Genomic DNA, 15,907 nt, shown 5'->3' with positions numbered 1-15,907 from the left:
CAAGAATACAAAGCTGAAAATGAATGAACTGCAGCTAAAATATTAGGTTCAGTTTTCACATGGTCTGGTCCTTCCCCTGCCCACCCCCTAATATTCTTAAGAGGGTCTCTTCTCCAGTCTTCAGAGAGTAGCTGGAAGTGGGGAGGCAGGAAAAAGTCCTCTTTTCCTTCTACTTTGTAGTTTTAATCTGAAATCTTAGGCACAGTACAGTGCCCAGCGCTCAGAAATTGCTTGCGCTAATGAAATTCCCTGTCGCAAAGTGCGCCTAGAACAATGGGAGTTTTGAACAGTGCTACAAGGGCTTGTGATTTTTTGGGAAATTACTTTGGCAGAGAGAGAGAGACACACACACAGGTCGTGAACCTCATTCTGCACAAACCCCACAGAAGTGACCCACAGTGATGCAAGAGTTCATTTTGTCGAGACGTGTCCTGGAAGATGTCTTGGCAGATTGCACCCCGCGTTTATTATGTGGGGAGATGCAGGAAGGAAGGGGGACGTTGCCCTTTAGATGATCTGCCTCAGACACCCCCCAACCCAACCCCAACATCTTCCTGGTGGAAAAGCAGTTGCATCCAAAATCGTTCCATTATACCACATTTTCTTTCTTTTTTAATTGCCCCCTCCCTTTCCAGGATCAGCCACTAGTCTCAAACATGCATCGTTGCAAAGGGCGATTTGTTCCAGGCGTGACCTTTCCTTTCCATTTTAGGTCTGTAGGTGGAGGCAGGAGGGTCTCCGGGTGATGCAGGTGGGGGGGCACACTTTTCCCCTCAGCACCATGGAGCAGAGCAAACCCCTGTCCTTCACCCCCGCCCCCCAAAGCCAGGAGGAAAGGTTTCTGGTTCTGGGCAATAAATACAGCAGGCCAAAGAGGACAATGACGACGTTGAAAAATAAAAAAGACAATCCCTATTGGAACTTTTAAATATTTTTCCTTAAAAAAAAAATCTGTTTCCCTTTGAAGCGTCCCCCAAGCGGGGCAACCCCGAAGCGGTCTCTGGGCCCTGCTCTGGCCACGGAGTCTGCTCTGCCCACGTCACCGGCAGGTGTGCATCTCTGCCACGCGGTGGCACTGTTTACACTTGACAAAGCAACACCAGTGGAACTTGCAGCTGCACCGCTCCACCACCTCCACCTCGTCCGTGTGGAAGCCTCGGCCGCAGCACATCAGCTCGCAGCCGTCGATGGCCTTGGAAGTCTTGTTGCAGTGCCTGCCGCTGGTGCCCAGGACGCCGTTCCTCAAGTCGTGCTCGCAGAAGTCGGGGCTGGAGTCCAGGTAGACCAGGTCCTCGTCCGTGTGGGGCTTGAACTGGGAGTTCTTGGGGACTAGCACCTTGGTGGAGCCCACCTTCCGCTGCTCGACCTCTGTGGCCCCGTCAAACTTCTCCTTCAGCACGTTGCCCACCTTGCGGAAGGGGGGCATCGCCTTCCAGCAGGTCTTCACCTCGCACGAGCCGGACACGCCGTGGCACTTGCACTCCACCCGCATGTGGTTCAGGATGGCCTGGGTGGAGAAGGAGCAGAAATTCATTTACTTACAAACACGTTCCTTTCTTCCTTTCGTTCTTTAATTCCCCCCCCCCAATAGAACAAGACACGAACAACAAAGCGGCAAACTATGACAATGAGGACGTGCCTGACATTTGTGACATCTTATTCCAAGGCGGCATGGCTAGCCAGGGAAGCTGCATGTTGGGAGATTCAGGGCAGGTTCATTCAGCGAATGGTTCAACGGCAGAACCTGCTCCTGCAGGTGGCAGTGATGACCACCAGTTTGGATCAAGAGAGGATTAGACAAATTCATGGAGGGCAAGGCTAGCAATGGCTGCTAGCCACAATGTGCTGCAAGCCACCCAGAGTGGCTAGGGAAACCCAGCCAGTTAGGCGGGTTATATATATTAAAATTATTACTATTATTAAATTGACTATCATCAACCTCCGCTGAATACCAGTTGCCGGGAGTCACAGTTAGGTAGAGTCCTGTTGTGCTCAGATCCTGCTTGCGGGATTCCTATCAAGGACACCTGGTTGGCCACTTTAAGAATAGGATGCCTGACTAGTTGGGCCTTTGGCTTGATCCAGCAGGCTCTTCTTATGTTCTCAACTGTCTTTAATTGTTGTTGTTTTAAATAATTTTTGAAACTGTTTTTATTGCTAATGGGTTTTTTTGTGTTTGTGTGAAATGGCTTCAAGACGTTTCATGGAAAGAGATTTGTAAATGGAATTACACAAACAGCAAACACTTTAGGATTTTGAGGCAGGTGACATCCACTACCCATATGTCAGTGGGAGTGGGATGGGGGAAGTACTTTTGTTCGGGGGGGGGAGTGGGGAAACTCAACATGAAGCTTGTTTGTTCGTTTGAGGCCCAATTGCAGTGGCATACCCAACACACCGGTAGTGTCTGATTAATGAATTCAAGCAGACAATGTTCTGGATTAGAAAGGGCCACAACTTTATTGATTACAGCTATCGGTGGATTTTTGGCTCAGGCATTGGGTGTATATCCGTTCCAGTCCCCCAGACACCCCAAGATGGAGAAATGAAATATACCAAATGTACTGAGAGTAAAAGTTAGTCCACATCTGCTTATGCTTGTTCATGGAAAGACAGAAGACATGCCCCCCCCCCAAAAAAAAACATGGCAGCTATTTTCGTTTCTTGCCAGTTTTGCAAGCTTTTTAAAATGTTGCATTGTTCACTTGGCCATGAGAGACATGGTAGGGCAACGCAGTCTTAACTGACCTGATGCCCTGCCTATGTGTTGGACTGCAATTCCCATCAGCCATTGCTGGCTGGAAAGAGAAGAGATGATGCAGACACAGAGGAGGGCAACGCAGAGTGCTCATTCCTCCTCTGTCATCCGAAAGTCTTGACCAGCTGTTTCCCACACATTCAAGTTTCTCTCTGCAGGTTTAAGGGCTAGAAACTTGTTCTCTTTCAAAAGCCAGCAAGCACAGGAAGCAGTGTGTGGCTGCCCCACACCCCGGGAAGCAAGATGCACAAGCCTTCTGCTCTTACCTTCCTCCCGGCTTCGTTGTTATGAAGGTTCATGAGCGCCCTGCTGGAGGAAGCCCCTTTGCTCCTCTCCCTGACGTCAACGAAGGACTGAGAGAAGGCCACTCCGTAGGCAATGTTGTCGGAACAACCGGACCACTGGAAGCCTAGAGCAAGGAGGCGAAGGAAAACAAAGGGCAGCACTTACGTGGGGAGGACAGCATGACTCATTCCACAGTGCTGCAGCCCAATGGCAAGAGAGGGACTCCCTCCCTCTTTCTCCTCTGGGAGGCTACAGGGCAGGGGTGGGGGAACTCAAATGTGCCCCCCAGGCCTCTATCTGGCCGCAGGACTCCCCCAGGCAACATCTCCTGTCTTCAGGAGATGCCCCATAGAGGCCTTGCTCTGTGCACACCTTGATGCTTTTGCCTGTCTTGAATGTGTCCTTGAATTGTGACACTGCCCCTTGCATGCCAAGGGGTGATGGAAGTTGCAGTCCACCAACAGCTGGTGAACCAAGTTTGAGAAAAGCTCATCTATGCCAACAATGGCCTTCCAGATGACGATGACAATTTTTTCATTTACCGTATTTCGCGCCCCATAGGACGCACTTTTCCCCCTCCAAAAATGAAGGGGAAATGTGTGTGCGTCCTATGGGGCGAATGCAGGCTTCCACCGAAGCCTGGAGAGCGAGAGGGGTCGATGCGCACCGACCCCTCTCGCTCTCCAGGCTTCAGGAAGCTCTCCGCAAGCCTGCGGAGCCCGACGGAAACTTCCTCTGGGCTCCGCAGGTTTGCGGACAGCTGCCTGCAGCCCGAAGCTCGGGGAGTGCTGTGTTGCGCACCCCGGGCTTCGGGCAGTTCTCCGCAAGCCTGCGGAGCCCGGCGCAACTTCCCGCTGGGCTCCCTAGGCTTGCGGATAGCAGCCTGTTCAGGGGGCTGGGGTGGGGGAAGCTCGGGTTTCCCCCGCCCCAGCCCTGCGCCTGGGGGGGGGGGGAATATATTTTTTTCCTTTATTTCCCCCCCAAAAAACTAGGTGCGCCCTATGGGGCAAAAAATACGGTATATGCTGCCCATCTGACTGTTGCACCAGCCACTCTGGGTGGCTTCCAGCAAAATACAATAAAACATCAAACATTAAAAACTTCCCTATTCAGGGTTGCCTTCAGATGTCTTCTAAAAGTCATATAGTTGTTTATCTCCTTGACATCTGACGGGAAGGCGTTCCCCACATGGCGGGCACCACTACCGAGAGGGGCCTCTACTTGGTTCGCTGTAACCTCACAGTGAGGGAACAGCCAGAAGGCCCTCGGAGATGGACCTCCATGTCTGGGCTGAATGATTGGGGTGGAGACCCTCCTTCAGGTATACTGGGCTGAGGCCATTTAGGGCTTTAAAGGTCAGCACCAACACTTTCAATTGTGCTTGGAAATGTATTGAGAGCCAACGCAGGTCTTTTAGGACCAGTGTTATAGGGTCCTAGCTGCCGTATTCTGGATTCCTTGTAGTTTCCGAGTCACCTTCAAAGGTAGCCCCATGTAGAGCGCATTGCAGATATACTGGAATTCCAACTCCCACCAGGTCTAGCCAGCATAGTCAGTGGTGAGGGCAGATGGGAGTTGTAGTCCAGTGACATCTGGAGCAGGGAAGTTGGAGAATTCCAATGGAGGTGGCAATGGGGGCAGAAATTGCCAATGTTTGCTTATTTTGTCCCATATCCCGAAAGGAAATAAGTGGAGTGAAAAATGGCCAGGATCTCCTGCTGCTGTTGCTTTCAGCCTGCAAAACGGCGCGTAATTGCCGTTCCTTTGCACATACAGGGATTGGGGTGGAGTAGCACAACAGCAACACCATTTACATAAGCAGTTACATAATATACGCAATTTGGGCACAACAGACAGCACAGCAAACAAGGCAACTTTGGGTGGAATGGAAACAGCTCTGCATGTGACAAACTTGGCGCAGAGCAGAAAACGTCCTGACGTCCCTGCTCGGCCGCCCAGCCCTTCAGTGGTCCTGCCTCCACCCCCTGAACTCCCACTCATGTACTTACCCTGAGGGCTGACCCCATGGACCGTACGGTCGCACCCGCATTTGTCGAGTTCCCCGCTGCTGCATGCCCTCGTCACGGCAAAGGCAACCCCAGCGGAGGAAATTGCATACACAAAGGCGGCCTCCCGCGTCCCTGGTGGAGAAAGCAGAGAAGAAGAATAGAACTGTGGCATTGGAAAGGGACCCAAGGTATCATCTAGTCCAGGCTTCCTCAGACTCATCCCTCCAGATGTTTTGAGACTACAATTCCCAACATCCCTGACCACCGGTCCTGCTAGCTAGGGATCATGGGAGCTGTAGGCCAAAAACATCTGGAGGGCTGAGTTTGAGGAAGCCTGATCTAGTTCAACCCCCAAAAGAGGCATGAGTTAGTGCTTGGGTGAGTGGAACTCAGCAGTGTTTTAGGGGGCAAACCTACATGTTACACGGATCTGGCCAAATGGCTCATTGCTCTGTACAAGCCCTTCACCAACCTGGTGCCCTCCAGATGTGTCGTACTGATAGGAGCTGTAGACCAGAACATCTGGAGGACAGCAAGCTGGCGAAAGCTGTTCTGCACAAAACCTGCTTGTTTATCTGCTTATCTCTCTGCTTGCTGTTCATCTTTGCATTGCTGTTGTTGGGAGAAAGATCCACAGCCCCCTTCTGAAAACAAAACAAAGCATGGCGAGCAATGGAGATGCACAGAGATGCAGTCCGTGGGTAAAACTGAGGTTTATTTATTTACTTAACCTCAGTTTTACCCACGGACTGCATCTCTGTGCAAGGAAGACCATCTTCAGGTGAATTGCTCCTAAAAGCAATTGGCCCCTTAATGAACAAACAAACAACAACAACAAAACAGCAAATTTATACCCTGCACACTCTGGGTGGCTCCTAACAGAATATTAAAAACACAATAAAACATCAAACATTAAAAACTTCCATAAACAGGGCTTGCCATGGGCCCCAAATTCTTAGGAAGGCAAATAAAACAAAGTCAACAAATATCAGTATATGGCCAGTTTCTATTAATCATCCAATCACTTTGCTTTTATATCTTCGAAAGAGAGAAATGATGGTGGTAGAATTTTTTATTCCAACACTATAAAAAAAGTGAAACTCTGCACCTGCACACAAATTATTTAGCAACGAAGCAGCAGCCTCAAAATGCAGTTGTATTGTGGAATATTCGTATACAGAGGTTCCTCATTGGCAAAGGAAGTGAACTCTATTTCTGAGGCTCATAGTTCATTCATTAGTATTGCAGCATCCCTTGTGAATGAGGGGCAGCTGGGGCTCATCAACCTGGGAAGGTAGCTCACATGGGAGAAGGGAAACTCTGATCTGAACCCATGCTGCCTTGTGGGATATCTTCGGGAGAAGAAAAGGCTACGGAATAAACCCGACACAAATCGGGAGTGGACTCCCTAAGATGGCTGGATGGCACCTTGTACGCCTCCTTCCGGCAACTCCTGCAGCCAAGCTGGTGCCAAACATATTGAACTGCTTTCCTTGGGACCACATTAGTGAGACCGAGAGGGGGGGTCTTGTTGTCTGGGCAGCCCAGGACTTCCACGCTTGCACCCTGGGGAGGTCACTTCGATGTTGCTAACACGGCAGTTTGACTTCACCCAAAGAGGCACACTCCATCGTCTCTACACCACAAGCCAGTGTGGTGTAGTGGTTAAGAGTGGTAGACTCGTAATCTGGGGAACTGGGTTCGCTTCCCCGCTCCTCCACATGCAGCTGCTGGGTGACCTTGGGCTAGTCACACTTCTTTGAGGTCTCTCAGCCCCACTCACCTCACAGAGTGTTTATTGTGGGGGAGGAAGGGAAAGGAGAATGTTAGCCGCTTTGAGACTCGTTAGGGTAGTGATAAAGCGGGATATCAAATCCAAACTCTTCTTCTTCTTCAAGACAGACGGATGTCAACAAGAATACATTGTGAGCTGCTTTTTCATGCTAGCCCCTTTTCGAACCCTAGGTCTGCTTTCACTCCTGGCACAGTCCCATCGACCCGGGGTGGGGGCAATGCTTTGGGAAACAAGTGTTCTGACAGTTCCTAACTCTGTTCCTTGCTAACTCTTAAACCAGGGGCCAACAAACTTTTTCAGCCTGGTTCTGGTCCACTGTCCCTCAGACCTTGTGGTGGGCTGGACTATATTTTATTTTGGGGGGGGAGGATGAACAAATTTCTATGCCCCACAAATAACCCAGAGATGCATTTTAAATAAAAACACACATTCTACTCATGTAAAAACACCAGGCAGGTCCCACAAATAACCCAGAGATGCATTTTAAATAAAAACACACATTCTACTCATGTAAAAACACCAGGCAGGTCCCACAAATAACCCAGAGATGCATTTTAAGTAAAAAGACACATTCTACTCATGTACAGTGGTACCTCGGGTTACATACGCTTCAGGTTACATACTCCGCTAACCCAGAAATAGTACCTCGGGTTAAGAACTTTGCTTCAGGATGAGAACAGAAATCGTGCTCCGGTGGTGTGGCAGCAGCAGGAGGCCCCATTAGCTAAAGTGGTGCTTCAGGTTAAGAACAGTTTCAGGTTAAGTACGGACCTCCAGAATGAATTAAGTACTTAACCCGAGGTACCACTGTAAAAACACACTGATTCCTGGACCGTCCACGGGCCGTACTGAGAAGGCAAATGGGCCGCATTCAGCCCCCGGGGCTTAGTTTGCCTACCCGTGTCTTAAACCTTTCCTTCTCTACCATGGTTCCAGACCCAGCCTGTATGCTTACTTGCTGAGTCAGTATTTGAACCCGTGCGGTTCCAATTAAAGCCTAGCAAGGAAAATTAAACACACACACCCCCATCCGAAACTCCTCTCAGTAGAGTCCAAACTCCTCTCTAATACTCTTTCTGCTCTGCTCCCAGGCTGGGAACATCTACCAAGCCAGGCTGAGAACTCCTCTTACTGCTTTCTCTCTGAAACTGCAAAAGCAGGGGGTGGAGGAAGAGACGAAGAAGAGGTGAAGCTATGTTGGTGGCTGTGTGTGTTCTTCTCGCTACCTCCCCCCCTCGCCCCAGTCACCCTCATGTGGGTAGGTGCATGCGGGTGGAGTTAACGAAAGAGGAATATTGGTTTAGCAGTTCTAAATTATGTCTTGCAACACTCCGTCCCTGCCAAGGGGTGGTTAGACTGGAACAGACCCTTCTGTCTTGGAAGATCCTGGCACAGGCCCCACCGAGAGGCCTTTGCTCCATTCTCACAGCCCCAAACAGCCAGCAGGGAAGGACACAAATGCCCTTGAACACACACACACACACACACACACACACACACACACACACACATTCCCCAATCCCAGAGCCTCAACAGGAGAGCGGGGTGTCTGGGAAGGGGGGTGGGCGCAGAGAAATAAAACGTCCCGGCGGTCAGGACGGCTCAGGAACCAGAGACTCAAAGCAACCGAGCGACCTCCAAGTTAATCGAGGTTAATAGCAGGCCTAGAGTCCGTGGGTTTCGCTCTGTGGCCGCCCGAGAGGGAGACGACTTCACTCGATGGTATTTCTGGCATTTCCAGGGCGAAACCTTTGCAAGCACAAATCTGCAGCCCTGCTCTGAAGACGGCCGGAGGAAAGTTAAATAAGGAGGCGCAGCGGTGGCGAGGATGGCAACCTGAGTGTGGGTGGGTATCTGTAAGGTGGGGGGCAGTTCACAGAGAAGGGCAGAGGCCTCTGGGTTGTTTTTTGTGTTTGTGGTGTGTGTATATAACTGAGCGTCTGAAGGATGCCCCCAAACCAATCCCAGACCTTAATCCTGGACATTTGAACCCTTGTACAAATTCATGGGAGGATGAACGGTCTGATTTGGTACCTATCCGCTGTGCCGGTGAAACAGAACCTCCACATCCAGGTGCAATCTACCTTGGAATTCAGAGTGCTGCAAACAAGCGACAGGAGGAGTCTGCCGCCTTTGTGCCCTGCTTGTGAGCCCCTTTCCCAGAGGACCCTGCTTGGCTGCTATATCTAGCGCACCTGAGCTATGAGACTCCTGAGCGGGGGTGGGGGGAGCGCTACCTTGTGGCCCTGCAATGTGTTGCTGGACTCCAATTCCCACTGGCCTCATTCAGCAGGGACAATGGCCGGAGATGCTTGGATATTAATCCTGCCTATCTTCAACTTTGTAACGCATAGGACTCCAGCAAAACTTTGCCAGAAGGAAAGAACAACTGCAGACAGCTGCTGGAGATGTGGAAGTAAAAATGCAAACTTAGTACATATCATGATTAACTGCCCGATGATAAGATCATTTTGGTGCGAGGTGAGGATATATATAGCAAGGGTAATAAAAAGAAATTATTTGGGGGATTTGAATTTAATTCTAAATTATATACCGAAAATGTGGGAGATTACAAGGGGTAAAAAAAATGGATGTACCGTGGCATGTTAGAAGCAAAGAAACTTGTTTTGATGAATTGGAAGAGCCGCAAAAAGATCCTATTGAGCACATGGATTGGCAATATGGACAGACTAGTTACATATGAACGAATTGCATATCGACGCAAATTAAGAATGGATAAATATGAAGAAATCTGGAAGGAATACTTAAGCGATAAGGTGGAAAGTGGTGGGAAGTAGGGGGAGGAGGTGGGGAAATATTGTCAGAAAGGTGTAGTTATAGGTATATCAGTACTCAAATCTGAATTGTTAAATTGTGTTATTAGTGTTATTGTGGTTTTTGTTGTATGTGGTTTTTGTGGTTGCTGTTTGTACTGAAAAAATGATAAAATAAATTTTTTAAAAAACCTTTGTAATCCATAATGCTGGGCTGGCCGGTCAGTTACATATCCTACGCATTGAATTGCATTATTTATTTATTTATTTTTCAAAAAAATGATTTTACCTGTGAATTACCACCTTGAAGGCCAGGGTGGGGAGCGTGGCGCTTTGGCCCTGAAAGCCTTTATAGAAGTATGCCTCCCTGCAATACGTATAAACTTTCCCCCCAATCTTGCTATGTCCCAGATGTCTGCATCTTTCCCAACCAACCTGCTTCTTTAAAATAGGATAGCTGCTGCTCGAGTTAGACCATTGCTTAGGGCTGGGGGGTATCAGCTTTTCAACACTGCAATGCACCACCAGTTTGGCGATATACCACAATGTTGAAAAAACAAGATGCATGGGCCTCTGCCCGAGACACACAAGATGAAACTGCCCTAGTTCTCACCTCAAGGCAGTTTTACCCAGCAGTTTGTTTGCACTGCTCAGCTGGAGGGAGGGAAGGTCCCCCCCCCCAGCTGAGATAGCCCCAGTGCTCTCGCTGCTTATGTGTGAGCTGCAAGAGCATCAGGGCTCCTTTAACTGCTCACTGTGAGGAGCAGCAACCACATTCCCCCCAATTTAGCAGTTTCACAGAGCCCCCACCCTGCAGTTTGTGGGAACCAGCGCAGGGCTGGGGGCTCCTTTAACTGCTCAACTGAGGCAAGGGCAGCTGCACACTCCTCAGCTGAGCAGTTTAAAGATACAGAGGGAGGAACAAGCTGTATCAGTGCCTCACCGATACAGCTTGTTTCTCCCTCTCCATCATATGAGGGCAGAGTGTGATGGCGGTTTCACTCAGCGATATATCACTGCTGAAACTGCCGCCACTTCTGAGTCCCTCTGCTAGCAGCGCTGCTGGAGGAAGGAACTCTCGCAGACACTGTTAGCACAGGGAATTGGGAGAGGTGGTGATTTCCCCAGCGATATACAGTGGTACCTTGGGTTACATATGCTTCAGGTTACAGACGCTTCAGGTTACAGACTCTGCTAACCCAGAAATATTACCTCGGGTTAAGAACTTTGCTTCAGGATAAGAACAGAAATCGTGCTCCGGCAGCGTGGCAGCAGTGGGAGGCCCCATTAGCTAAAGTGGTGCTTCAGGTTAAGAACAGTTTCAGGTTAAGAACGGACCTCCGGAACGAATTAAGTACTTAACCCGAGGTACCACTGTACTGCTGAGTGAAACCGACATCGCGGTCTGCTCCTCATACTGGTCCTGGACGATATATTGATGTATCGCCCAGGCCTACCATTGGTCCAGCCATTTCATATTTTCCACACTGACCGACTGCCGCTCTCCAAGGTTTCTGGCAGGGAACATTTCCAGCCCTACCTGGAAACAACAGGGATTGGCCTCGGAGCCATTGCAAGCAAAGCAGGTGCTTTTACAACTGTGCCATGGCCCTTCTATTAATAATAAGCCAAGACACCGGTCCTCGTGATTCTGAGAAAAGCTTGCTTAAATAGGGAGACGTCTCACCCCAAGGCAGACCATCGGGCCCATCTAGCTCACCGATTTGCGACGGCTCTCCAGGGTTGTCAAACAGGGGTATCTCCCAGCCTGGGGACTGAACCCAGAACTTTCTGCGTGCAAAGGGGAGGCTCTGTCACTGAGCTATGGCCCTCCCACTACCCAGGGAACCTTCTGCATGTGGCCCAATGCACCAAAAGGGGGGACAGGCCACCTCACCAAAAGGGGGGAAACCTCACCTTGTGTCACCACTTTCCCAAAGACTGGCAGGCTGTCCAGCATGGAGCAGTTCCAACGGCGGTTGCGGAACTGGAACTGGCACTCCTCAATGGCCAGCTGTGCCCCCCGGCGCACCGAGTCCATGACCTCCAAGTTCCTCTTGCACATCTGCACCTGCCGCTGGATCAGACCCTTCAGCTTCTCGCAGGTCTCTTCCTCAGAGATACTTCCCACAGAGGACAGCTTTGCCAAATATCTGCTAGGATGATATGGGGATGGGGAGAGAAGGGAGGAGGAACAGGGACAACAATGAAGTGAGCAGTGGATCCCGGTCACCTAACAGCCAACCCAGTAGCCAAGGACCATTGCATTTTTTATTTTTTTTTGCACTGAGCATGCAGGTTTTAAGAAATGCAAATAGCAGCAGGGGGTGTAAAGATCATTTAACCCTTTCCTCCACTGCTGTGGCCCAACGGCTTTGCCTGCAGAAGGTCTCAGGTCTGATCCCTGGAATCACAGAACTGGAAGGGCACCCCAGGGGCCATCTAGCACAACCCCCAGTAATCTTCATGGAGGAGTGGGATATATATACTCTGAAGCGGGGGCAGAGAACCTTTTCAGCTCCACGGGCTAGGAGCATATCAGGATCGGCCTCCTGAGGCCAAATTTGACAAGTGGGTAGGGCTGCTCAGCTGTCAATCAACTGATGCCCCAAATGACACCAGGTGCAAGGTGCTCTGAAGTCCTCAAGGGTTTTTTTTTTTTTTTTTGCATGGAATCTTGCGAAACTGAGCAGGATTCAAACCCCGGCCCATCAGGTGTTGAGCAAAAAAGGGGTTAAATCCTGATGTGTTGGCTGCTTGCCCCATCTGTTCCCTAAGGGGAAAAGGTGCACACATCCAATGCAGGGTTTAACCTTCCCCTCCTACCCATCAGATGACATCACAAACCAAGGCAGCTGATGGGCAGGTGAGGTTTGTGGTTTCTGACAAATGGCCTCAGGGGTTTCCAAGATGGGCCCATGGGATGGAGGTACCCATCCTGCCAAAGGGAGTTCTAGCAATAATGATCAGAATTGCAACAGAAAGGAGGGGTACATAACCGTTGCTGCAATCCTGATGAAAATCCCTTATCTTGCTTTCTTTGTGGGGAGAACCCCCCATTTCTCCCTTCCATATCTGTTGTGATTCTGATAATTATCAGTATATCCCTTGCCTCATCTGATGCTCTTTTGCATCCCCTCCCCCCAAAAAAACTTGCACGTTAAATGCAAAGGCACCCATAACGTCACATCTGCTTTGGCCCCCAACTCTTGTCCAAACAACTTCATTCTCTTTAATATACCACCCATATTTTGCTCAAAGAGCTCCCCATGGTGGCTAGCCACATAAGATCATTCAACACTCTAGAAAATACATTGGAAATACCCATGAAAAGAGAAGAAAAAAGAAAAATCCACAAAACAGCAGTAGGAAAACGAAACAGCCGCCGTGGCTACTCCATCTCTGACCCTGTCTCCAAATGCTTAGTGAAAAGAAACTGCCTCCACCAGCTTTGAAAAGGTTAAAATAAAAGTGAGTCACATACATCACGTTGCCTAAAGAATCCTGGGAACTGTAGTTTACCCCACACAGAGCTACAACCCCCAGCACTCTGATCAGACTACAGTTCCCAGGATTCTTTGGGGGAAATGATGCGCTCTAAGTGTGCTTGAAATATATGGGGTGTGTGCAGCCATGCAGCCGGCTCACTTTTTGCTGCTTAGCGTGAAAGAACATAGGAAGCTGCCTTAGACGGAGTCATCCTGTTAGTCCATCTAGCCCAGTAATGCCTACACTGACTGGCAGCGGCATGCCAAGGTTTTGGGCAGGGGCCTCACCCAGCTCAGCTAGAGATGCCGGGGATTGAACCTGGGCCTCTTTGGCTTGCAAAGCAGGGCCGTGCCACTGAGAAACAGACTTTCCACACTGCAAATACATGCACGGTGGTACCTTGGTTCTCAAACGCCTTGGCTCCCAAATGCTGAAAACCCGGAAGTGTTCCAATTTTCAAATGTTTTTCGGAAGCCGAACATGCGATGCGGCTGTCGGCTATTGTTTCTGGGGCGCCTGCACCAATCAGAAGCTGCGCCTCGGTTTTCAAATATTTCAAAAGTCAAATAGACTTCCAGAACGGATTAAGTTTTGCGCTTTTGCTTTTGCTATTTATTTTGCATTTTTGTTTTTGAGGCTTTTTCGGTTAATTTGCTTTTGTGACTGTGTGGAACCCAGTTTAGCTACTGATTGATTGATTGTGTGACTGTGGAAATGGATAAAAGCCCCCCCCCCCATTCAAATAATGACTATCATCAGTACAGATAAGAAAATTTTTTAATTTTCATTTTTTCATCTGCAATACTGTCTTATCTATTTTATAGTACAGTACATTAACTGCTTTCATTTTATGGATCAATGGTCTCGTTAGATAGTAAAACTGATGTCAAATTGCTGTTTTCAGGGTTGTTTTTTAAAAGTCTGGAACGGATTAATCTGTTTTGCATTACTTTCTATGGGAAAGCGCATCTTGGTTTTGGAACGCTTTGGTTTTGGAACGGACCTCTGGAATGGATTAAGTTTGAGAACCAAGGTACCACTGTATAGAAGTTAACTCAACCGGCAGCTAAATGCTGCCCCCAGGACTTGCAGTGAGGTAGCCTGCTCCACTGCACCCAGGCCAGCAGGCTAACAGGGAATAAAGGCCATACACCTCTGACTTCAGACACCAAGATGCTATTGCCTGTCCACTCCCTGCCAACACCCAGTGCTTGCATTTGCCTAACAGCAGGGCCGGCTCTCCATGGGGATGGGCACCTGACCAGTCACCCCAAAAGGATTTCATCAGCTCCCCACTTAAACCATTACTGTCACAAGAACGAAAGAGAAGTTCTAAAAGCAAAGATTACGATAACTACCCACCAAGGAAGCAGATCCCTGTGAAACCATGACAATTTCTTTTTGACAAATAAAAAGCTGCAAATTGTTTTATTGCATTTTCATTCTGCCATTCCTCCGCATGCCACTGAAAAAGCTCAAGCTGACATACACAGTTCCTCCCATTTCGCCCTCACAACAATTCTGAGAGGTAGGCGAAGCCCTGAATGTATGACTGGCCCAGCGTCACCTTGGCTGGGCAAACACTTGAACCCGGATCTCCCTGATGCTAGGATGACCTTTTGCTGATTAGGTCACCCTTGCCTTTCCGCCCTGGGTAACTGTTTCGTGGTACTGCCTGGAGAGGCCTGCCACAATCCTGCACCCTGCTTGCGTGGAAGTAAACCCCACTGAACTCAATGGGACTTACTTCTGAAGAGCTGTGAACAGGATTGCACCATGAGCCAGGAAGTGATGCGCTTTGTGGATGCCAGGAATCTCCCCAGCAAATTGCCCTTGCTGCTCTGCTTCCTAACAAATGACTCTGTCATGAAATAAAAAAGGAAGACTGGCACCAACACCATGGCGCTCTTTTAATCTAGGGATGGGGAACCTCACACCTAGGATCCAAATGTGGCCCTACAAACCTCTGTCTGGCCCTCGAGAGTCTCCGCAGGCCACACCCTCTTGCAACCTTGCATTACACTCTTTTGGAGTGTTTTCTGCCTAGTTGGAAAGTGTCCTTCAACTCTCATAATGAAATATCATCCCCCCCCCACACCAATCTTCTCCGTCCCTCTTTCTCCCCCCTCTCTTTGCTCCCAATGTCTATGACAATAGTGTCTCATACTGCATGTATACAAACTAAAAAAAAGACACTATGGTTTGAAAGTGGAGACGCAATACAGTGGTACCTCGGGTTAAGTACTTAATTCGTTTCGGAGGTCCGTTCTTAATCTGAAACTGTTTTTAACCTGAAGCGCCCCTTTAGCTAATGGGGCCTCCTGCTGCCGTCGTGCCGCCGGAACACAATTTCTGTTCTTATCCTGAAGCAAAGTTCTTAACCCGAGGTAATATTTCTGGGTTAGCGGAGTCTGTAACCTGAAGGGTTGGCTGGAGCAGGGACTGAGCAACAGGAGCTCACCTCGTTGAAGGGATTCAAACCACCGACCTTCCGATCAGCAAGCCCTAGGCTCTGTGGTTTAGACCACAGCGCCACCAGCATCCCAAAGGTAAAGGACCCCTGACAGTTAAATCCAATCACAGACGATTCTGGGGTTGCAGCGCTCATCTCGCTTTATAGGCCGAGGCAGCTGGCATTTGTCTGCAGTCAGTTTTTCCAGGTCATGTAGCCAGCATGACTAAGCCACTGTTGATGCAATGGAACACAGAAACCAGAACAGCACACGGAAACGCTATTTACCTTCCCGCCGGAGCGGTACCTATTTATCTACTTGCACTTTGACGTGCTTTTGACTGC

At 49.3% G+C, this 15,907-nt stretch overlaps 1 protein-coding gene across 2 annotated transcripts in view; it reads right to left on the bottom strand.

Moving 5' to 3' along the window:
* Positions 1 to 439: 439 nt before the first annotated feature.
* The window catches only part of WNT4 (Wnt family member 4), a 52,136-nt gene continuing 36,668 nt past the window's right edge, over positions 440 to 15,907 (bottom strand). For both annotated transcript variants that reach the window (XM_081201652.1, XM_081201653.1), the window contains exons 2-5: positions 11,539 to 11,774; positions 5,053 to 5,184; positions 3,025 to 3,167; positions 440 to 1,507 (exon numbers count right to left, since the gene is read on the bottom strand). In XM_081201652.1, the coding sequence (XP_081057778.1) occupies positions 1,040 to 1,507; positions 3,025 to 3,167; positions 5,053 to 5,184; positions 11,539 to 11,774 (979 nt within the window). In that variant the 3' untranslated portion in view covers positions 440 to 1,039. The remainder of the gene's footprint in view (positions 1,508 to 3,024; positions 3,168 to 5,052; positions 5,185 to 11,538; positions 11,775 to 15,907) is intronic.

Source organism: Podarcis bocagei (assembly GCF_964188305.1).
Source record: "Podarcis bocagei genome assembly, chromosome: 7".
NCBI lineage: Eukaryota > Metazoa > Chordata > Lepidosauria > Squamata > Lacertidae > Podarcis > Podarcis bocagei.
This window is presented reverse-complemented; position numbering and strand designations above follow the sequence as displayed.